The sequence below is a fragment of the Oxyura jamaicensis genome, chromosome 3 (genome assembly GCF_011077185.1).
Source record: "Oxyura jamaicensis isolate SHBP4307 breed ruddy duck chromosome 3, BPBGC_Ojam_1.0, whole genome shotgun sequence".
Taxonomy (NCBI): Eukaryota; Metazoa; Chordata; class Aves; order Anseriformes; family Anatidae; genus Oxyura; species Oxyura jamaicensis.
Genome location: NC_048895.1, coordinates 77,284,716 through 77,308,117, shown reverse-complemented (window position 1 = coordinate 77,308,117; position 23,402 = coordinate 77,284,716). Strand labels below are relative to the sequence as shown.

Below are 23,402 nucleotides of genomic sequence, written 5' to 3'. Positions count from 1 at the left end.
ATAAAATGGGGATACAGTTTAAGAGCAGAATCTATTTCTACACATCACATTAATTTTTAAAAGCCATTCGGTCACTTGACAGATGTAAGCAGATACATGAGAGACAGTGATAAGCGTTAAACAGAGCTGGGAAGTTCCAGTACAACCCTGGATGGGAAAGTGAGGAGGGGTTCAGATACCAAGGCATTTTTTTCACTAAAGTGAGGACACATCTGCTTCTGGGCATGCCCCAAAATAGACCTCATTTAGCTTGGAAAACACCTGGCAATTCTCGGTATCTCCAGGGACAGGGAAACGTCTGACTAGAGGCTCTGTGTATTTACTTTAATTTGGTGGCAATTAGGCATCTAATTTTTTTATTTTATTTTGGTGTTAATTTCTCTCGTGCCTCATTTCTCACTTTATAATAATTTGGGCAATAGTGCAACTGCCCTAAGTAGTGTCAGAAGATACATATATTTGGGGGAAAAAAAAAAAAAAAAAAAAAAAAACAGTGCTAAGAAGAAACTGTGACTGGAACGATCAGAGTTCAAAATATTTTGGGGCAGTAGTGGAAATCAATTTCTATGCTAAAATTGATTTTTGGTATTCTATCCATATCTTTAGGAATCTGACATTCAAGACCATATATACATATATACATATATATGTGCTTTCTAATGCATATTTAGCATGCTTTCTCCAATTGTACATAACCTATGTGCATCATTACTATTGGGTTGTAATGTAATAGATAGTTTTACTTTGAGGTTTATAAACGCTATTGAACAAATATTCAAATTCACCTCATGTAAAAGTTATGCTAGAAAATTGGATCTCTTGAACACTTAAATGGAACACAAGAAGAAAAAGAATTAAAAAATTTGAAATTATATTTAAAAAAATATTTTGAATGTTTATAAGTAATCATATTTTTTTTCCTCTCTCCTATCATTTGTACCTTGTATTTAACAAAACAGTTGGCTAAGCTAGAGAAGAGAGTGAAATCTTTTCCCTCAAAAAGCTGAATATCCCCCGCTACCCTTTTTATTTTTAACTTAAGGAAGCTGCAAATATATATTTCTGCTCAGACACAAAGCTGCACAGAAATAATACCAAAAGATAACATCTTTTGTGACCAAAGAAAGCAGTCCTGTATTTCATTTCACTCCGTCCTCACAAAGAGAATAAGCACTCTTTGAATATGACTAATATACTGTATCTGATTCCTTTTCTCAAAAGAGTTGAGTATGCTGAATTATATTGTGGACTCTTTCCTTTTTTTTTTTTTTTTTTTTTTTTTTCTCATTTTGAATCGTCATGCTGTGGTGTATTTATGTTTGATGACAGGCTGAATCTTGCTTTGTATTTGCAGTAGACTGTGAACTGTTATGACCAGTCTATGCTGATCTTTAGCTCCTCTGGGTCAAACAGCAGCTTTCATGGAAACTCCTGGAAATGCCCCGTGCATGGCACTACTTGGGGCCACTCTACCGGGGATACTGTTTCATCATATTTTCACTGTGTTTTGCTTTACTTTTGTACATGCTGTAGCTTCAGCCCCTCAAGAGACACTCAACAGAATCTGTTGCTTAGTAATAGTAACCTTCATGGAAATTAGCTTGAACTTCAAAAGAACAAAACATCTTTCGTTAGTCACAGGTTTTAAGATAATGAATTCCTCTGAGAAAGTTTATTAGAAAAGCCAGCCTTCTAGAATCAAGTACCACCAACGTTGACCTAAGATGAATTACAAAGGCTAGCAATGCTCTTGAAAGGGACATTTCTTTGTATCCCTTAAATTATAGTTAAGATTCTTCCTAGTGATTCCCAGGCTCACCTTGACAATGGCACTAATAAAGTGAAGATTTATGTAAGTGAAATCAGCCCCTCGTACAGAAAAAAAGTCAGAAAGAATTACTGTGGTCATATAGTCTGGCCTCCTGCACAAGCCATGTGAATTAATTATTGTAACACAAACACCTCCTAAAAAAATCTCAAATATAAAACACTTTTTGATTTTTTCTTTTCCCTTAGAGACCTGCTTCAGTAAAAAAAAAAAAAAAAAAAAAAAAAAAAAAAAAAGTCACATGTTAAGGAAGAGGGGTTAAGATCCAGAGGTTCAGTTTACAGGCCATTTGTGGACTCTCATTCAGAGGGTTAGAGACAGGTACCTAACAGTACTTGCACTGAGAGCAAAGACATCTGCCTTCAAAGGTTTTGTCAGAGATAGCTAAAATAATACATTCATCCCATCATATGTATCTGCTTCTACACATGTCCAAAAGTGCTGCAGCACTGACAGTGGTGAACAGTGCAGCGCCCATCTCAAACTAGGATCTACAAATCAGGCTTTACATTACCCACATCACGAGAAATTCCATCCACGGGCATTGTCAGGGCTCATTCAACAGCTAAGACTGGAGGAAAACAAACAAATAAAACATAACCAAGACAAATTTCTTGACAGACCACTCCCTTAAGCTAGTTATTCAGTGGTGAATATATTTATGAGGGAAATATGGTATCAGTTCACCTTAGGATGCAAGAGGATTTTAAACCAGAGCTTGTGTCTCTTGCAAATGCTATAATCACTGGATTCTTACCTTATCTATGGTAAGAATAGATAGGGCATTCTCAGTCTCTCCTGTAAAAGCTGTTCTACATTGAACAGAATAATTAACTATTCACTGAAAAAGAAAGGACACACACCTGGGCTGTGGTACTTACTGCATGCACCAGTGATGGAGCTTCCAACAGCTGAAAACCTAATAGCAAAACTCTACCTTATATGAAAGGTGACGAGCATAGCCTTCCACTTCCTTGTGAGTATGCCAACTACTTCCCTCTGGCCCAAGAAATATGAAGTCACTCATTGTGATAGCATCCACAGGAGGGACTGACAGAATCTCCCTGCTCTAAGACATACTGCAGTTTACAGGCCGACACACAACAGGTTCAATCTCCTCCTGTAAGGAAGGGAAGGACACCCAAGTCCAGGGAACCAAATTCAAAGACTGTTCTCACCATCAAAGAGTCAACGAACAGGAGATGATGGAAGACAGGTCACTCTCTCTTCCTCTGAAAGGCATGACTTTTTCAGAGAGACAGTACTGGCACCCCAAAGAACAGCAGGACTTCAGCTGCACCAAGACTTTCCTCCAAGCTACAGGGTCTCTCTCTTGCCATACCAGATGTTTAGGAACTACTCACAGCCACCAAAATCTTCCCTCTTTGACACAGAGCCGAGGTCCCTTAAATCTAAGGACAACACTGATGTTTATCACAGCAGTGATTACAGCCCCTTTGGAGATCAGATTAATTCAATCCTGGAGGAATTATTGCCATTTATTTGACTAGAACGTCTCTTTCAACAGAAGGGACAGTGTTAGTAGAATTCCTACTCACAGTGGTGAAAAGGCTTACCTTTATTTCAGGTCAACCACAGAGGTTTGAATTGCAGTCATCTATTTAAGGCACAGCACCAATTAGACAAGCAGCATGCCTCAATATTGCTATGTTCTGCTCCCACACACAAGCAAAGTTAGTTACCTAGACAGGCAAATAGAACAGGAACAAGTTCTACTTTGATATTTATGAATACTATCTGCACTTGCTTGCAGCACTGTTAGTAATTTTACCTCAAGCTACACTCACTGTTGCACAATAAAGTAAACTAACATACTGTGCTCAAGGTATCCGTAACGTCCATCTTACAAACACAGATCAGTTTTGTAAGGAGCAGCTGAGAATTAAGAAGCGCATCACCTACTCCAGCTGACAATTTCCCCCATTGCATGGTGCAGTAACTGACTTAAGGTATTTTTCCTCTTCATGTCAGAGCAGACTTGATTGTCTTCATTAATGCCATTTTGATTGACAGCAAGCAGTAGAAACTCCAGTTCTGTTTAATACTCACTGGCCAATTCTGCGCCCAAGGTACTGACCAAACCAGAGGGACAAATTCAGCAGTGAGCTGCCTGTAGACTGTTGTAGCTCAGTTGGAACAGGACAAAAACAGAATAAAACTTGGAACTACTGGGGATAAGAGCAGAATCCTGCACTAGCACTAGAAGCAAATACACGTGGACCTGTAACAGCTCTTCCCTGACAGCCCTAATCTTATACTCCAAGCCGGTAAAATTCTCTCAGTCAGTCACATATGCTCCAAACCATACTCACAGAGGCCCAACAGCTGCTCCAGGCATGTGTGCTTCCTCCCCTTCTCCAACCACCAGCACCAGCACCTCCTGCTACCACCACAGCTGCCACAACACAGCAGAGCAGGAGGTGCTGCCTCAGGGGAGGTGGAAGGCAAAAGGAGAGGAGAAGAGATGAAGAAGTGGTTGTTGAAGAAGTCAGGGACAGAGCATTACCATTAGCTGTGTGGCCAGCTGAGCAAGGCCATCCCCTAGCACCTGGAACACCCATCTCCTTGCAGGGGTTCTCTAGGGACATGCCATGACTCTTTACCGTTACTCAACATCACTCTAGTGGAATTTCTGCTGAATCTTTAGAAAGCTGAAAAGTTTCCCCAAAACAGCCAAGATGCTGAACATTTTTCATTCGACTAATATCTGAAGTAATTCATCACATACAAACAAGCAGCATTTGAATCATAAAGGTCACTGTCTTATATTGAAATGAATCATGCCATGCAATACCACTGCCTGCTTCATTTATTTTAAAATAAGATTTAAGTTACTTAGTCCCAGCTAAGAGATAGCACACGGTACAGACAGTATTTTTTGGAAGTGTTTTTTTTTTCTTCCCTCTCCTTTGCTGTATATTACCACTTGTATTTTAGCTATTTTGACACACAAGCTCTTAAGAGAGCTTTCTATTTTTTAAAAACATTTTGTTTTAAACTGCAATTCTGAAAAGCAATTTAATACTCTTAATTTACAAAGTATTAGAAACTAGGAAGCTGGGATTCAAACTGAAGAAAACTTTTGCTTAGTTTGTGAATATACAAATATATAGCAATTGTACAGTCTTTTGCCACATTTTTTGAGAATGCTTTTGTTTCTTTGTTTCTCAGGTATGTTCATAGGCATAGAAAAGACAATACCATTCTACTTAACAGGTTGTTTTAAGAGAGTAGTTGAGGTTTTCTTCAGAAAATTACTATTCCTCAAAAAAAAAAAAAATCAAACCAGTTCATAATGGCAAAGTAGTGTCTCCTAGAAAACTGGACTTAAGAAATTTGTCACCATTGCAACGACAATAAACTTGTGCTCTGAATTTTTATTTTTCACTTAAAAATAAATCAAGATCTCTCTCTAGGAGGGCACTGTTGAATGATTTGAGAATTGAAAGTTTCAAATGGTTACAGAAAGACCACTGAAGTCTTGCAACTGTTTATGCATGTACCCAAATTCAAAAGCAAATATAAAAGCATCTGGCATACAAATTAAGAAAGTAACAGAAAACAGTAAGAGGCAAAACAATTTTCTTATCTATATACACAAATTTTCTTACATGAGTAACAAATGTCAAAAATACACAACTTTGAGTACAAAAGAATAATTTTAGCAATAGATTTCTACAAATGAGCATTGTGTAAGCAGCATGCCTTCACAGAATGAATTAAACTGAAACATAATTGAAAATACATTCATTTCCATCCTCCATATCAAAGATTTCTGAAAATGTAACATAAGGGAATGCAGTTTAGTAACCAGTATAATTTCTGGAGAAGACTGTTGTAATTTGCCAGTTGAATCGAGAATGACCAACTTTATTTTTTCAAATCCTGACTTGATCAAACCCACCAAAATGCCTCAGTAGCCCTAATTCTGCAAACATGCAGATGTTTTAACATTACAGATGTTTGCAAGGTCAGGCTTATCTTAGCAGGATCACAGACAGTAAGACTGAGCAGTTTTAGTGGTCTTTAACTTGGTCCTAGAACTTCAGCTGTAACCATCTGCTCTAGGTACTGCTCTAAAGATAGTGTGTTAGACAAAATAGGCCAAATAATTGTGTAAACAGTTATTCTGGGGATTATTCTCTGACATTATTTTGTTTGTTTGAACACCCTTTGTTCACTGCATGCTCTCATCATCTCTAAAACCCGGTAAGTGTGAATACTGTATCACCACCGCAGTCGCTTTTGAATTTGGGCTACACAATCAGCGTTTCTTTTCTCCAGGTATCAGCAGGCCCAGCTCTGAGCAGAAACCTTGGTAGAGTACTAATAAGCAAACACCAAGTTATTCAGACAGATTAACTTTCTTTGATGTTTGCAATTTATACTTCACAGCAAGTACTTAACAGAGATTATGAAATCCCACCAAAGATCTCACTTTCCTGTATTACTCAGTTCTCATTCCTTTTTGAATTACTATATTTTACATTTGTTCAAGCCCCTTACATCATAGCTCTGGAAGACAGCCTGTTCTGCCGTCTTAGACAGTGTGCACTCTCACCATATTACATTAACTCTAAGCACAATTTTGCTGCTTTCAGAGATAAACAAGGATGACAGCTCTGAAACATGAAATCCATACAATCCAGGTCATAAACTTTCACCATCAATGTAAATGTAATTGAGAAATAAAAGCTATACTGAAAAGACACACTAAAACACTCTGTTTTACAGCAGAACTCCTTTACCGCCTAACATTTTGATCAGAAAAATCCATATCATCCGTGAAGTTGACAAGGAATAGAAAGCATGGACATCAATAACATCGCTGCCGCCGGAGTGCCTTCACAATCCAGAACCTCCACTAGCAGTGCATTAACAAGCTTTTGTTGTTGTGGTTAAAAAATGAAATTACTAAAATTCAGAATCATTCCTTTTATTCTCATAAAATGTAAAAACTGCCAACACTTTTACCAATAATTGTCAATGAGAGGAACAGAGATTACAGTTAAAGTAGTTCTTCACTGAAGACTTGAATAAAATCTGTGCTAGAAATACTTAGCTGGCCTCCAGAAGCAAGCAGTCCCCAGACATCCACGCAGTACAGAGCATTTCCTTCATACACTCAGTTCAGAATTCATGCAACAATAAATAAAATTGCTCTTATTTGCTCTTCAGGAACAAGAATAATGAAGAGGCCCCATGCTTTGGAGTACTGAAAGACAGCTGGAATCAAGAGAAGCCCAACCCCTAGCCCTGGCTGACAAGTTCGTTGTGCCTTATTCCTCCTGTACCCCATCACAGACAGCCCCAAAAACCTGCTGCAAGAACATGCAAGTTCTGCGAGCGTTCTTCCCTAGCCTCAGAGGAACTGGGGATCTCACTTCAAAGCCCAGAACTAATTCTTATTTTTACTTGCCTCTCATTAAATATTTATTTAACTGATTGGAAAAAAAAATAAATAAATCTGAGCCTGGATTGCTATGGTCAAGGAAGACCTCTGTATTTCTACTTTCCAGGCAGGTATCAAGACAGCCTGGTACGATTCAAATGGGTGGTTTGGCATTTCAGGGGGAGAACCCAATGCCTAATGCAAGAGAACAGTAGAGTAAAACCTTGAAGCAGTAGCCACTACAGAAGGAAAAGGGCAAAGAAAAATCAATATAAAGAAGACGCGGAGGGAAAAAGACTCCATCCCTAGCAAACCTTGCTGGGCAACTGTTATTCATTATTATGCGATTATGATTTCAATCTAATACTTAAAGTGGAAAACAAGCAATTAGGGTTTCTGTCCCCCACAGTTGTTCCTATGTAGGCTACATAGATTTGCCCTACTAGCCCTAATTCTATCCCAATTAACACCTGATAGCATGATTTCAGCCACATAGAGCATACCTAGCCTTAAATGATCTTCATGCAGATACAGCATTATACCAACATACTGCTAACTGAAAGCACAGTCACAATTTCTGATATCTTTTCAGGCATGTCATTAGGCTTGGATAGCATCTAACAATCTTAAGTAACCACACCACAGCTACCCTTTCCCCCTCCAACAATTTTCAAGTGAACTCCCTTTTTCTAAATCTTTTGTTAGCATAAACCTCAGGATATGATATTTCCATTGCCTTCTTTCCCTTTCTTTTCTTCTTCCAACTCCCCTCAGAACTAAGCAGTTAATGCTACTTCTGATCAGTTGGTTGAAAAACATCAAATCCATGACTCTAATTGTAGCTATACCAACATAAATTGCCCTCCTAGAGCTTACATGGGACTTTCATTGAAATTCAATATAACAAATAATAACAATAATACCCCTTCAATACAGAACAAAATATTCCAATGAACAAATTCTATAGCAATTTCTTTAAAGTGCACAAAAATATTAATGGAAATATTAAAAAAGAAAAGTTTTATAGTGTCACCACCAAAACTTCTGAAATATTGTTAAAATTAAATAGAAGTTATCTAATGAGACTTTTTGGCTCTAATATATTGATAGACAGCAGCAACATTTTTCAGAAAAATTACACCAACTGAATATACTGTATCTTAGCAGCATAAAAAAATCCCTACAATTAGATGCAATTGCAGGTCTAGTAAGCATAAACCTGACCAAATGTTACAAATGCAATTTTTGTTTAAAAGAATGGATTTCCATGGAATCCTAGAGGTAATATTTGTTATTTTGTGTAGATTGTATTCTGGTAGTAAACCCAACTACAACCGATCACCTCCCCTCCCTCTGTCTTTCCTCCCAAAATTGCACAGAAAATTTAATCAAGTTATAAGATATGGCCACTCTGAAGAAGCCATATGAAACAAAAACAAAAATCAACCTATAGCCTAAAAACAAATAATCCCAGAAAATATCAATCAATCACTGTCATACAACTGCAGCTTTACACTACAGACCGATGCTCTCCACACACATAGATGGCACTGGGTCGAATGCGCCGCCTTGTATGGCCAGGTAGCTGTGGCAAAAACTTGAAGTATTTGGGCATCAAGTCTAAGCATGCATCATGAAACTTCTTAATCCTCCAGTAGTAAATCAGTGGGTTCAGTGCAGACTTGAGGTAGCAGAGCCAAAGAAGCCAAGTGCTTATCTCAAAAAAGTTGTGCTTGTAGTAGAAGTGGCTGTTGAATGTGGCAATAAGGCTGTAAGTGGTGAAGGGTGCCCAACAGACTATGAAGACAAGGAACAAAATCAAGATGGTCGTGAAGGCACGAGTTTTAAAGCTCATATCAATATTCATCTGAAAAGGTCTCTGTAAGCTCATGAGACCAAGTTTGCTGGCCTGGCTGAGGCATATGCTATCAGGGTGGCTATGGATACGAACTGCATTGTGGCGGACGGTGTTGAGAATGCCCATAAAAGAATACAGCATTACCAGGAATGGAATAAAAAAGGAAATTAGCAAGATAACTATCACATACGCTCGGTAACCTGGGTTGGTAGAGTAGCCAAAAACACACTGAGGTGCTCTCGAGGGTATCTGCAGATTAGGATTTCCTACTGACAACGGAAAAGCAACAACAAAGGATGCTGCCCAGGAAATCACAATCAGAATCTTTGCGCGGTACGGGTTCAGTTTATCTTGCCTCTGCACTATGATAAGAAATCGGTCAATGCTAATAATAAGAAGAATGGCTACCCCCTCTATAACAAAAAGCCAGAAAAACATGGCAGAGACTCTGCAGAATATATCCCCAAAAATCCACTCAGTGGTAATGATTGTTATCAGAGCAAAAGGCATGTTCAGCACTGCCAGCAGCATGTCTGCGAAAGCCAGGCTTGCTAAGAGAATGTTAATTGCAGATCGCATAGCTGCCTTCTGGTAGACCATGAGGCAGACAACAAAGTTTCCAAGGAAAGAAACCAATAGGATAAATATCATAGCAGCAGAAAGAATGATCTGGAGTGGCAAACTCAAGCTCCTGAAAACTTCTTGTGATGGCAGGATAGCTGTAGCATTTACCAGAAAAGTACTTCTCTCAGTGGTAAGCACAGCACCTGAACTATATCTCAATGGCTGTGTTGTGCCACTACGAAGCAAGAAATGTGGAGTGGTAAAATTCGTGTAGGCGTTTTCATAAACAATAAAAGTTGCATTTGAGGTCCCAGGACTGGCCAGTGTCAACATTGTTGAGAAAACCATTGCTTCAGGAAGAATGAAAGCAGAACCAACGGTCTTCAAGGCATTTCAGCTTGTTCAGGCAGTATCTTATTCCCAGTCATCTACCAAATCAGAGTTCAACATCTGAAAGCATCAAAGCTCTTAAATTCATGTCAGTATTTCCATCTGCAAAAAATAAAAAATAAAGAAAGTGAGATTCTCTAAAAATCAATGTGAACCAAATGATCACTTACTTTCTTCAGTGACAAAAGTATCCTTACACTTTAAGCTTTACAAAGCTTTACACTTCAGATTGACACATTTTGTTTATGCATCCATGCCAGGGTCTAGTACTATTTGGTACTTTTCTTAAAGATCCTGCTCCTGTAGCCTTGCTGATGCTGTGCAATATTCTCACTCACCATGCTTTTCTCTACTATAACCAAGACTGGAAATCTTGTGTTCAAAACCAAAACTTTACTGATGAAGAGTAAATCAAATCAATATAATCATAGAATCATCCAGGTTGGAAAAGACCTTCAAGATCAAGTCCAACCACCAACCTGAGTCCCATCACTAAACCATGTCCCTTGGTGCCACACCAGCATGTCTCTTAAAAACCTCCAGGCACGAGAACTCCACCACTTCCCTGGGCAGTCTGTTCCAATGCCTGACCACCCTTCCCATGAAGAAATCCTTCCTGATATCCAACCTAAACCTCCCCTGCCACAACTTGAGGCCATTTCCTCATATGCTATAGCACTTGTCAGTCTCTTTTCTCAGGTGACACACTCCTTGCTGTAGCCTCCTTTCAGGTAGTTATAAATAGCAATGAGGTTTCCCCTCAACCTCCTCTTCACCAAACTAAGCAGCCCCAGTTCTTGTAATGAGGGCCCAAACTGAACACAGTATTTGAGGTGCGGGCTCATCAGTACTGCATGCAAGGTTGGCCTTTTGGTCACCTGGACACACTGCTGGCTCACGCTCTCTTCCTCAGGCCTATATTGCTGCATGGGTTTATGACCCAAGTGCAGGACCCGGTACCTACCCTTATTGAATGTCATTCGATTGGACTTGGCCTACTCAGATCCCTCTGCAAAGCCTTACTACCCTCAAGCAGATGGAGAGTCCCACCTGACCTGGCATCGTCTGTGATCTTACTGAGAATCACAGAATCACAGAATTTCTAGGTTGGAAGAGACCTCAAGATCATCGAGTCCAGCCTCTAACCTAACACTAACAGTCCCCACTAAACCATATCCCTAAGCTCTACATCTAAACGTCTTTTGAAGACTTCCAGGGATGGTGACTCCACCACCTCCCTGGGCAGCCTGTTCCAATGCCTCACAACCCTTTCAGTAAAGAAGCTCTTCCTAACATCTAACCTAAAACTCCCCTGGCGCAACTTTAGCCCATTCCCCCTCGTCCTGTCACCAGGCACGTGGGAGAACAGGCCAACCCCCACCTCTCGACAGCCTCCTTTAAGGTATCTGTAGAGAGCGATAAGGTCGCCCCTGAGCCTCCTCTTCTCCAGGCTGAATAAGCCCAGCTCCTTCAGCCGCTCCTCGTAGGACTTGTTCTCCAGGCCCCTCACCAGCTTCGTCGCCCTTCTTTGGACCAGCTCAAGCACCTCGATGTCCTTCTTGTAGCGAGGGGCCCAAAACTGAACACAGTACTCGAGGTGCGGCCTCACCAGAGCCGAGTACAGGGGGACGATCACCTCCCTAGCCCTGCTGGTCACACTATTTCTGATACAAGCCAGGATGCCGTTGGCCTTCTTGGCCACCTGAGCACACTACTGAGTGTGCACTCAATCCCCTCATCAAGATTGTTGGTAAAAACATTGACCAAAACTGGCCCCAGCACTGAGCCCTAGGGTCACCCGCTGGTGACGGGCCACCAACAGGACTGAACTCCATTCATTATGACTCTGAGCCCAGCCATCCATCCGGTTCTTCACTCAGCAAACTGTATACCTGTCCAAGCCATGGGCAACCAGTTTCACCAGGACAACGCTGTGGGAAATAGTGTCAAACACTTTACTAAAATCCAGGTAAAACAACATCCACAGCTTTTCTCTCAAGTTGGTCATTTTGAAGGAGATAATGTTAGTTAGGCAGGACCTGCCTTTCATAAAACTATGCTGGCTGCTTCTGATAATTTGATTGCCCTGTATGTGCTGCGTGATGACATTGAAGATGATCTGCTCCGTAACTTTCCCTGGTACTGAGGTCAGACTGATAAGTCCGTAATTCCTTGGATCCTCTATCTTTAAAGTATCTTCATTTAAATCTCACAGCCAACTTCATGATTTTGTTTTGAAATCGCCTACAGCTGGAAACATTAGTAACATTTCCAAATAACTTAGATAGTATCAGTATCACCTATTTGCCTGTTTGCTAGGCACTGAAAAGCTTACCTATCTGAGCTACACTTCACATTACAGAACCCCTTGTTCTAAGTCAACAGCATCAGATGCCTCAGGGAAAAAAACAAACAAAAAACATGTAAAACATCCTAACCAGTTACTTATTATCAAATAACATCCACAGAACTGAAGTCTTTCTCAATTTCTTTCATTTAGTGACCAACTCATATCAATGTGCAGGAAACTAACTCTTCTTTAGTTGCTACAACCCTTCCTCCTGCAGCAAGCGTTCCCATTTTCACTGGTCTAGACATGTCTTTGTTAATTCATCTTGCTATTCCACATAATTTAACTGTGCACATCCTCTTTTCCCTGTAAATCTAATCCTTAGACATTATGCTGAACTCCCTCCCTTATTGTTGTGCTGACACAATGCAACATTTCCTTTTAGAGTTTACGCATACTGTCTTAGGTATTTATCAAATATTCACTGTTCTTACCAACAAAATGCAGAACAGCTGAGAGCGGTCTCCCCATTTCAGTGCTAGCTCTTCACAGAACTCCTCCTCTCTATCTTGGACTATTAATTTAAGCATCCACAGTGTACTCTGGCATCTAATCAAGCTGGAAACAGAAGGACTCTATGCCTGTTTTTTTAAATGGATCACCACAGCCAGAAACATAAAGTGGGATTCATCTCATTCAATCTGGATGACAGTAGCAGCCACTTCAGGCTGTTTTCATGTTTTTAGCCAGACAAAGGATATAGACATCTACTGAGGGCAATCTATCTCCTCTACCTCTGCACACAGTGACAAATTTGTGTTACTAACTTGAGGTGCCTGTGTCTGATAACACAAATCCCACCCATAGTATCTATGCATGTTCTGGTTGGTACAAACATTGGGCACTAATGAAAAGAGGAAGAAACACTTAAGAAATTACACAAGGACCATATGCTTCAAGGAGGATCAAAAGTGTACTCTTACAGGGATAACTTCACTATGAAAGGAATGAACTGTAAGACATGTCTAACATACATCCCCAGGATGGACAACTTTTTGTGATTCAAGTGCAAGGTTGCTCAGGATACTGACAAGAATTCATCAGGAACATCAACATTATGACCCACTCGTCTCATTCCATAGCAAAGCTATTCCCTTCCCATCTTCATGCTTAGGTGGTAGCCCTCGGCTTTTTTTTTTCTTTTTTTTTTTTTTTTAAAGACAAACTATTAATCTGTCTTTCTTCATTTCCAGTAGTACCATGAAGAGATATTCTTATAAGCATGTTAATTTCATTGAGTCATACATTTTCCACTTTTTATAGAGGTCTTCCTGCTGCAATATAAAAAATTATTGTAATCATTTTCTACTTTACCCTATTATATTTCAACAGTTGTTAAACTCAGCAAGAATATACCAAGGCATGTAAACTGACATTTTGTAAAAACATCATTCGTTCTAGATTTTACTTTTCTCTCCTTTTTCTTTTATTTTATAGAAACTCTTTTACAGAAAGTTTTGATGTTAATTATAAGCTAAAGCATAAATAGTAGATAAGACTTTTTTGTTCGTTTTTGTTGGTTGTTGGTTTTTAGTTTTGGTCTTTATAAGCCTTCCGTTTACTAGTCTTCTTTAAGATATTTGTTATAATGAACTCTAAACAACAGCAGAAAAGTTAAAACAGCTTTCCATGATAAATAACCACGAATTTCAGCAACGAACTAGAAAAACTCACCTGAAGTTCCACAGAGGCTTATGACTCCACAAGCCACGAACACTGAAGAGGGAAAGAAGCTGTAGTGTTCTGCCAGGACTGTAAAAGAGCATAAATTCAACAAATACTTCTGGATTTAAAATCATGGAGAACCAAAAATGAGATCCCCAGGGCAGGATCTTTTAGAGCAAGAAACCAGCAAAGTTAACTTTTGCATTTCTGTTTTTGACAAGGTCTCTCCACCAAGGCTCTAAAAGAAACTAATCTGCACTTGGATAAATGGAAAACCTCTCACAGATAATAATCAGTTTAAAATAGTAAACAAAAGGAGGAGCAGTTAGTTTCTCAATAGAAAAAGGTCAGTAGAAAGATCCTACAAAGAAAAACTACACTGGGGTTCAAGCGGCTTGACATATGGAAAGAAGAGGGAAATGTGAATTCATGACATTTACTGATGATGAACATGAACTGTTTTTCAGAGCAATCTAATAAAAACAAAGGTCAACTATAAAGAGGTACAGAGGGATCTCGTGGTAGTTAATGACAAGGTAATAAACTGCCAGATAAAATTCAGTGTTGCTAGAGGTAAAGCTGTACATGTGTAGAGAAATGGGGTTATCTGCACAGTAACAGATGCTAAATGAACTATTACCATCCAGAAGAAAAACAGATTTTCAACTGATGGTAATCTGCTCTAAAAAAACTAAACCAAGCATTCAGAATTGTTAGTAAAGCAACAAAGAAAGGCAGGAGCTATCTACATACAATATATATGTATATACACTACCTGCTACAATACACATCCATGGCACCTCTTATCTTCAGTGCTTTGTTCAATTCTGCTTCGTCTGATCTCCATTCAAAGTGACTGAAAAAAGGTATCACATAGGTCTACGGAATTATTAGTGGCACAAGGAAAGTGAATGATTGCTGTCTCTCATAATACAAGTAGGAATAGACAAAGGAAATAATAATTTTACAATTAATTGTGAAAATATTAGTCACAGGATACAGTGGATGCCAGAGAGCTTCTGCAAGTTCAGAAGGCAATTTAGGGTATAATTAGGAAGATCTTCAGAGATAATCTGTAAGAGGTGAATCACCCTTTCTCCCTCAGCTGACTGCGAAGTATGTGTGGCCACCTGATTTGAATAGAGACATTTAGAGCACATACCTCCAGTTAATTAACTAACTTGTATATATATACACAAAATTAATTTGCTTCCTTGAACATGATTAAAGAGCTGAAAACTTAGGTTATGCCTTTCAACTTTACACTCTGGAACATGAAAAGTTTGGGAAGGCTTTAGATGAAAGCATGTCATAAAACACTAAGAGAAAAAAATAACTAGAAGCATTCACATTCCAAAGTAAAGTATCAAAGTTTTACAAAATGCTGCTTTATCATGAATTGTCCTAAACTGAAGGAAGGAAACAAGGGGAGTAAGAGCAAAAGTGGTATGCACCCTTAGTCTAGCCAAGAAGATTGTGCTATCCTGTATTTCTCAAGCCAGCACTGTCCAGTACGCAACAAAGAACAGGTGTCTATAGACTGTTCCTAAAAAAAGCAACTATGAAAAATAATCTCATGTACACTCCCTCACCATCTCAGCTCCCTAAGCAAATTGCTACCTCCTATTTTGCAACTTCTCAGTGTGATGATCATATGCTTTTCTGCAGAGCTTTAAGAGAAGAGTAGGAGAATGACCTCACCCAAGCTGCTGCCTGGACCTAGCCAAATGCTTTCAGTGGGAAGCGAGTGTCGGCCATTCGGCTGCTACGTAAGTCATCAGACGTATCTTCGTTTTGAGAACAATAAACAAGCTGTCATCCACTTTTGTGAAGACAATACCTAACCTAAGAAGAGGACTGAAGTCTTTGGATCCCAGGTAGAAAGAAACTGAGCGCTGCTCATGTGCTCACTGCTTCCTGATGGTTTCTAGGCAGCACCTTCCTCTGTTTATCAGTCTGATGTATGAAATCTCTCCGCACATTACACAGCAAATCTCCATACTTAAACGTGCTTTCAAGTTGTACTTATCTAACCTGCAGGCATGCTAGTCATAGCCTTTCTTGGCTATTATTCTTTGTAAAAGCCATTAGCATTTCAGCCAACAAACTCAAAAGGATCCCCTCTGTAAGCAGACATACATTTATTTTTTTTATTCAAAGCTTTTACCATGAGCATTCACATGATTATTAAACAGGCACCTTGTGTTTCTTTACTCGTGCATACCTCTTCCTACCCTCTCAAATTTCGCCAAAATTATGTAAGGATAGAAATTTCAAATGAAAGAAAGGGACCAATAAGGTAACATCAGAGCAATTTCATTTCAGTCCTCACTTGTTCTTTGAGAAAGACAGATCCTGTAATTTCAAAGCCAGTCATTGCTGAATGGCAATCACATACCTCGTAAAAAGAAGACCATGCTCTGGTAGTTTAAATAGGTAAGCTTTTTGATGGTGAAAGTGCTCAAGCAAAAGGCAGGTACCTTTTGTCACAGCATTTTCACTTTTGGAACATGTACTCTCACCAATTCTTTTCACATGCAAAAAAGCTTCACACAATCACTTTTTTCCATTTCTGTCCTGAAAATTACTGGGTATGCACATTTTCTCCCAAGCAAGGTTCTCACTCGTATGCAACTTTCTTTTTATAGAACATAATAGACACAATTATTTCAATGAAGTACACACTTAAAGCTAAATACCACACAAATTTCATTCATCAAATCTCATTACTGCTAGAACTATGGTGTCTGTTTTTAACAGCTTTTGAAGCTAAAAGGTAAATAATTTCCGTTCAAAATCTGGATAGCATGCTCAACCAGAAGGAAAAGATTCTATCTCATATGCAAAGACAACGTCAGTCAAAACCGGTAACCAACATAGCCAAAACAGGGAACTTTTTACTTGTGAAAACAGTACCATAATAACAATTGTGTTTGATGCAGATCAGAACATGCTATGAACTGCTGTCAAAATGTCCAATTGTTTATTAAATTTGTCTGCTAAAAGCAAGCATTTTTTCAGTACTGTCCAGTACCAAGGTTTGGTCCAGCATGCAGAAGCCATCATTCTTCAGAAACTTGAAGCTCACAGTGCCTGATATGGTGAATCTATTTCTTGGGAATATTTTAAATGGTCACAAATGGGAACCTGCTGTATGTTTTAAAGCTGCCATTATTTTGGAGTAAAACTCTGCTAAAACAGTTTATGCAGTATAACCATGAAAAAGCAAAATACCCTTTTGGGAAGATAAATAAAGTCAAGAGCATGTATGAGGGTCATGGACTCATTTTGTTTTTGAAAAAAAAATATTTTGACAGAAAATACTCAAGTATGCACTTTCTGACACCCTGTTATTGAACAAGGCAGCCTGGGACATATTCCTGCTTCAATATGAGTTCAACATTTTTTCCTGTGCCATTAAGTAGAGGCAGCAACATATTGCAGTGGAATCCTTTCTGCTAAAGCCAATGCAAAGAATGAGTCAGAGCACAAATCAGCAGGGACAATGTTCTCTTACTCACCTAACTGTTCCTCCTGAAAGCAACCAACAGTTTTCAGTTTTAATACCTATTTACATATCCTAAATTGAAACTAATCAACTACGCTGCATGAGTAGATGACCCACAAAACTACTCACAAGAAGCATTAGTTTAATTTAGGAAAATTTCCTTTCTTCCACTGTATAAACATTACTGCAGCAATTTTCAAAGGAAAGTATGGTGGGGAACAGCCACCTCTGCTTTGGGTCATTAAATGCAACTAATTGCCCTCTTGAGGATATTTATTTCTATCTTAAATTCAGAGAGCCATTAACTGTCAAGAAATGCCAGCCATGCAAGTCATTACTACTATTCCAAACCACAAATATGCAAAATGTAATTAATAATTTTATATTCTTAGCTCTTGGGAAAAATCATGTTCTCAATTTGTAGATCATGTGAAAGGACTTCTACGCTTCTAGATTCATTTCTAGTACTGCCATGGTATTCCCCCAACTCTTAGCTTTCCCAGTAGTTCAACGGTCATATTAGTCATATGTTTAAGAGGTAATTTAACACTGGAACACCTGGATGAACAGTAAACCCTGAAAATATTATTGAAAACATACTCTTTTCATTTTAATCTCTGCATAGTTAACATAAAACTAGCAAGCTGGAAGCTTCCTAAATCCTTTGCAACCTAAATTTAGGAGTAGAACCTTTGAGTATATATGTAATCACTACACATCAGTTTGACAAATTAAAAAAAAAAAAGCATACCAATCTATACAGTCTCCCACGAAGAACGGGAATCGCAAGTCATCCTGCGCTGTCCTGTTCAGCAAAGCATTCCTCTTCCAAATAACCTGTCCAAAACAACCGACAAAGGTTGACTGCATATTTACATACAAAGCAGAACAAGATCAGAAAGAATAGCAATGTTTTTTCCTGTAATAAAACTTTATTTTTTTTATTTGGAGAGGTAGAATACACTGCGTCTCCCAGCAAAATACAGATCACATGTCTGTATCTTGCAGAAGGTACAGACCTTATGAAGGACAGTTTCATTACTCCAATGAGATCCTCAGCTCCCTTAACAGAGTAGAATTAAAATCTCACCATTTAATACCAAGATATTCCAAGACTAGAGTGGCATCTTATTTTAGATCTCATACAGATGCATAGGATCAAGTTGGAAACAAGAGCACAGAAATCAGCTGCCCTAAGTCTTACTCAATCTGTTGAACTACGTGCTTAGTCTAAAACATGAAGAACCTGATGTTGAGACCTCCAAAGCCTCTTGGAAGAAATGTCATTTAAATTCACAGGATGCTACTGGATGTCACAAAGAAGCTGAGTAAGTTTTCCAATGGCAAAGATATCAGCATAACTATATCGGAAAAACAAAAGGCAAGAAAACAAGTCTGGAGAGGAAGAACGAAGACAAACAAGAAATAAGAACAAAAGGATCTCAGTGCTTCCTTCATATGCTCTAATACCAGTCAATCATCAGCTATCATCAGCCTCAAGTAGTTAAAATCATTTCTGTAAAGCGGGCTACCACAGCTAAAAAGCTCCATCTTCTATTGTGACATACCTGTTGTTAATTCACATCACCAATTTTCAATGTAGTTTCTCTACATATACCCAGAAGCAAGCTGGAAAATTTCATGAGCCTTGAAAGCTGAGTATATGCCATACCAAAACATCCCATTATGTATAAATATTGTTTATATATAATAATCAAAAGAACAAAAACACGGGACACTGATACTTTCATATGTTTTTTTTTTTTTAAAAAAAAAAAAAAGACTACACAACTTTCCATTTCTTTCAAAACATCACCTCCCCACTGGAGCAAAAGACGCAGGACCCTTCACAAACAAGCATCTAAATAAATGCTGTGCATGGGGATTGAAGGACAAACCAGCCAATGAGTTTAAAATGACCTTCAAAAGAAGAAGAATTTGTACTTTAAGACCCCTCATAACCTCCTGCTTCCTTCAACAATTTGAGTGCTAAATTTCCATATGTGCAACCAACTTAACAGGAACTTCAAACATTCAAAAGGTAAAGCCTGATTTGCCAGACTGGCACCTGCTGAGAAATCTGCCTTCTGCAGAACAAACCCATTATTTAGCCACAATGGAAGTCAGCATCTGAAAGATTTCCCTGACAAACTATTAATATAAAATTATTTTACGTTAGCACAAAATTTGATCTTACTTTTATTCCACATAACAATGTGGAAAGAAAAAAAAAAAAAAAAAAAAAAAAAAAAGGAAGTCCTAGATTTAATTATGTATAAAAAAAAAAAAAAGATTATTTTAAGACTTTCGCCACCCAGTTTGTTCCCTCTTCAGTTAGATAAGGATCATGAACTGTTAATCTTCCCTTTCGGTCTTTCTGAAGAGTCAAAAGTGAATAGCTTTGCCAGCAGGCAGAAGACTGCCAGGAACCTGGATGGACTGAATACAGCAACAACCTGCCAGATCTTCCCACCAGACAAGCACATTCTCTGGCATAAGACTCATCTCTTCTCTCTACTTACGTGTTTACAGAAGGTGTTTCCAACTCTCATTAAAAGCACCTCTAAAACTAATTTTGAGAAGCATCCAAAATATCACCATGAATGTCTTTCACTTCAAGCTTCCAAGCAGGGGTAAAAGTAAAGTAAAATTTAGAAAAGTTTTCCAGATTAAGTAGCCTGATGAACTTACTCTTACCTGGGCAAGATGCTTTGGGTAGTTTTCGGTTGGCAGCCAGGGGTTAACACTTTCCAAATGACATTCCTTTTTTCCCCTCCCATTATAAATGATTCATCAGGCTTTTTTTTTTTTTCTTTTTTTAAATGGGAACGGGAAAACTCTGTAATCCTACACAATCCCTCAATAAATTTAAGTGCAAGGATTCCAGTACCTGCAGAGTTCTACTGAAGGAATTACCACCTCTACGAGATAAGCAGTTAAAGCTGGCGGCACTAACTGTGGAGCCAGTCCTCACTTCTTCATCATTCCCAAGCCTGGCTCCCCAGTCCTGAAGCACGAGGATTGGTCTGGATTAAAACAGACCCTAGCAAGCAAATCAAACAGCTTCACATTTCTAGCCGGAAGCTGTAGCAATACGCAGATCAAGGCATAAGACCATGGCCCAGATTTGTCTATACACCAAGACGTTCTTACTAGAGAGAACACTCAAGGCAGAGCTGTGCCATCAGCGATAGCTGTGCAAAACCTGTAAACACGGATGATCTTAGAGGAATTTGCATCTTACCAGGTCTAATTCAGTTCCATAAGCCAGGAACTGTCATTTCCAAAGAACTGAAATTGCAGAACCAAAAGCACAGAGATCTAAGACACCATTAAACTTGTTTCCCACAAGCGTTTGGATTACATTAAAGACTTTGCAACAGGTCAGAGAATGCCTCAATACTGTTGTATTTTCAGTACACCATTGCTTTTCAAATGAGTCATAACTTTTGACAAGTACTTTACTGACAGTTCTCTAAATTTAGTTGTACCTCATCCATGGTCACTTAAACAAAAAAAAAAAAAAAGTTTTCTTAACATTTTCTTGTGATTTTAATTCAAACCTTGATGCAAAATAAACTTAAGCACTGAAAGCTTCCTTTCTCCCCCAAAAGGTCAGTCTATCAGAAGATTGTAAGGTAAGTAAAAAAAAACTACTTCAACTCATGAAAACAGTTGTCCTAAGGCTATTTTGGCTTTTCATCTACATCAACTTCTGCAGTATAATCTCTAATTGAAAGGAAGATTGATGTTTCATCTTCATTTACCATAGAGATACAAAGGTTCCCTGTGTTAAATTGCTCACACCTCCTTTCCAGTACAAGCAGGACACTGTTGCATTCCGATCTGCTAACGGGAAAATGGATTTCCTTATTTGTTTTAGTAACAGCCATTAGCACACACTTTTACTAAATCCTAAGGGCCTACACAATTAACCTTATAAAAACAGTAACCTGATCACCAACACCATTTTATGCTGATTCAATTTATTAAGTTCTCTCTCCCACAAAAATATACCTAATTTTGAAATAAAATTAATTCAATGAAAATTCATCTTTTTTTTTTTTTTAATGGAAAGATGCAGAGACAGGAGTGGCAAAGCGATTAATATGACTGAAAAAATGTTACCAAGTTTGTACCCGCTTCACACTGTGCTTCATACTGAGATTTGGGTTAGTTCATGGAGCAAAAGGGTCAGCCATGATTATGCTTTTCCCACAGGGATTCAGCTCATGCTACAGGCAAGCTCTGATGCCGCCCAAGAGCCCTGCTGCTGTAATACAGATGTTACGGATCTTGCTTCTTGGCTCATAGGGAAGACGTGTCGGTAGCAAGTTCAATGAGGTGACTGCGTTTCAGTAACAGAAATGTTGCGGCTTGCAGCATCCTACTCTGAGAGCACTCAAACTGTCAGAATAAGATTCAGCTGAAAACTAAAACCAGATTTAGTTTATATGCATATTTAAGTTTTTTATATTACTTCTGTGTGTATGTATACACATGTGCATGCACGCATCTTTGATAGTTATTAACATCTCTATTCACCCAAAACCAAAAATGCTTAACACAACAAAATGCTCTAATAGTGGACTGTGTATTTTTCCAGATTTACCCCATAATTTGTTGTGATAGTCTAATTTAGGTCTATTAAAGCAGTTACATATTAGACCATTATCTTATTTTCCCTAAAATAGAATCAGACTAAAATTCTTAACTATTTTTAAACCATGTCATCTGATTGTTTTAATGGTTTCAGAGTAATTTTTGTCCAGTCAGCTGAAATAACCCTTTCAAGACAGCACATTTACTTCTGAGAAACAATCCTATTTAGAAATCAGTCAACTCTGTTCATATTACAGATCTCAAAAATTGTTAAATTTAGAGTTCCCATTTGGACAGCTCTCAGGGTGAGATGACATATTACAGATATTCAGATCCTCTGCAATACAGGCACAAACATTTTCTATACAGATGTGACAGGCAGGGCCTGGAAGCGTTCCATGCATCATGAACAAATTTAATTTTAAAAATATATATGTATCTACAGGCCAAAAATATCTGAGCTAACGCAGTGATTTTTACAAGTTTTGTTTTAATGTAATAGAACAGACATTGTTTTTGTTTTTTAAATAACAATGCAAAGCAAGCAGATATGTTTATCAATTGAACAATTCAAACCCATTGTAGGAATAACCTCTTTAAGTACCTTATAATTCCTTGTTACAAATAACTTTACAGATAACTGAGTGACTTTTGTAATACCCAGTGGTTTTGTGGTACTTAGGAACTGTTTAACAAACAGTACACCAAAACAGTTGTCTCACTGGATATAGTTACAGCAGTTCCCAGTCAACAAACCTCTTATTCTTCCATGGAAGAGCTCCTTCAGAAATCAAAGTGAGGTATTTTTACACTATTTTTTTAAATAAGTAACAATAAACTACATAGAGATAGAGAAGTATTACCTCACAAGGCAGAAGCTACACATTAAGTTACGTTGTCTTCTGCTTTGCTAGTTCAAGATCTTATTTCTCTACTTAACAGAAAGCTGTTTAAGCATGGTCAATTAACTCATTTAGCTAATAATATCTAAGTGTTTCTTCAGTTACACACTAGTTAGTTTGATTTTCAACTTGAATCTGATCCTTACAAAATACTGAATGAAATTTATCATCTTGCACCTAAGATAACTCTAAATAAAGTAATAAACCGAAGACATAATTTCTAATTTGATTGTGGCTTCAAATTGGGGCCACATTTGATTGTGGCTTCAAATTGTGGGACAAAATTAGGAAGGCCAAAGCTCATCTGGAGCTCAATCTGGCT

General features: G+C 38.3%; 1 protein-coding gene across 4 annotated transcripts in view; it reads right to left on the bottom strand.

The window, feature by feature from the left end:
- Window positions 1–5,005: 5,005 nt before the first annotated feature.
- The window catches only part of GPR63 (G protein-coupled receptor 63), a 30,648-nt gene continuing 12,251 nt past the window's right edge, over window positions 5,006–23,402 (bottom strand). The window contains exons 2-5 of one of the 4 annotated variants that reach the window (XM_035320012.1): window positions 18,328–18,413; window positions 14,844–14,947; window positions 14,078–14,155; window positions 5,006–10,155 (exon numbers count right to left, since the gene is read on the bottom strand). In XM_035320012.1, coding sequence (XP_035175903.1) covers window positions 8,752–10,011 — 1,260 coding nt within the window. In that variant the 5' untranslated portion in view covers window positions 10,012–10,155; window positions 14,078–14,155; window positions 14,844–14,947; window positions 18,328–18,413 and the 3' untranslated portion in view covers window positions 5,006–8,751. Of the gene's footprint in view, window positions 10,156–14,077; window positions 14,156–14,843; window positions 14,948–16,466; window positions 18,304–18,327; window positions 18,414–23,402 lie in introns of those variants that run through there. The other 3 variants (XM_035320011.1, XM_035320014.1, XM_035320010.1) reach the window with 3 other exon arrangements.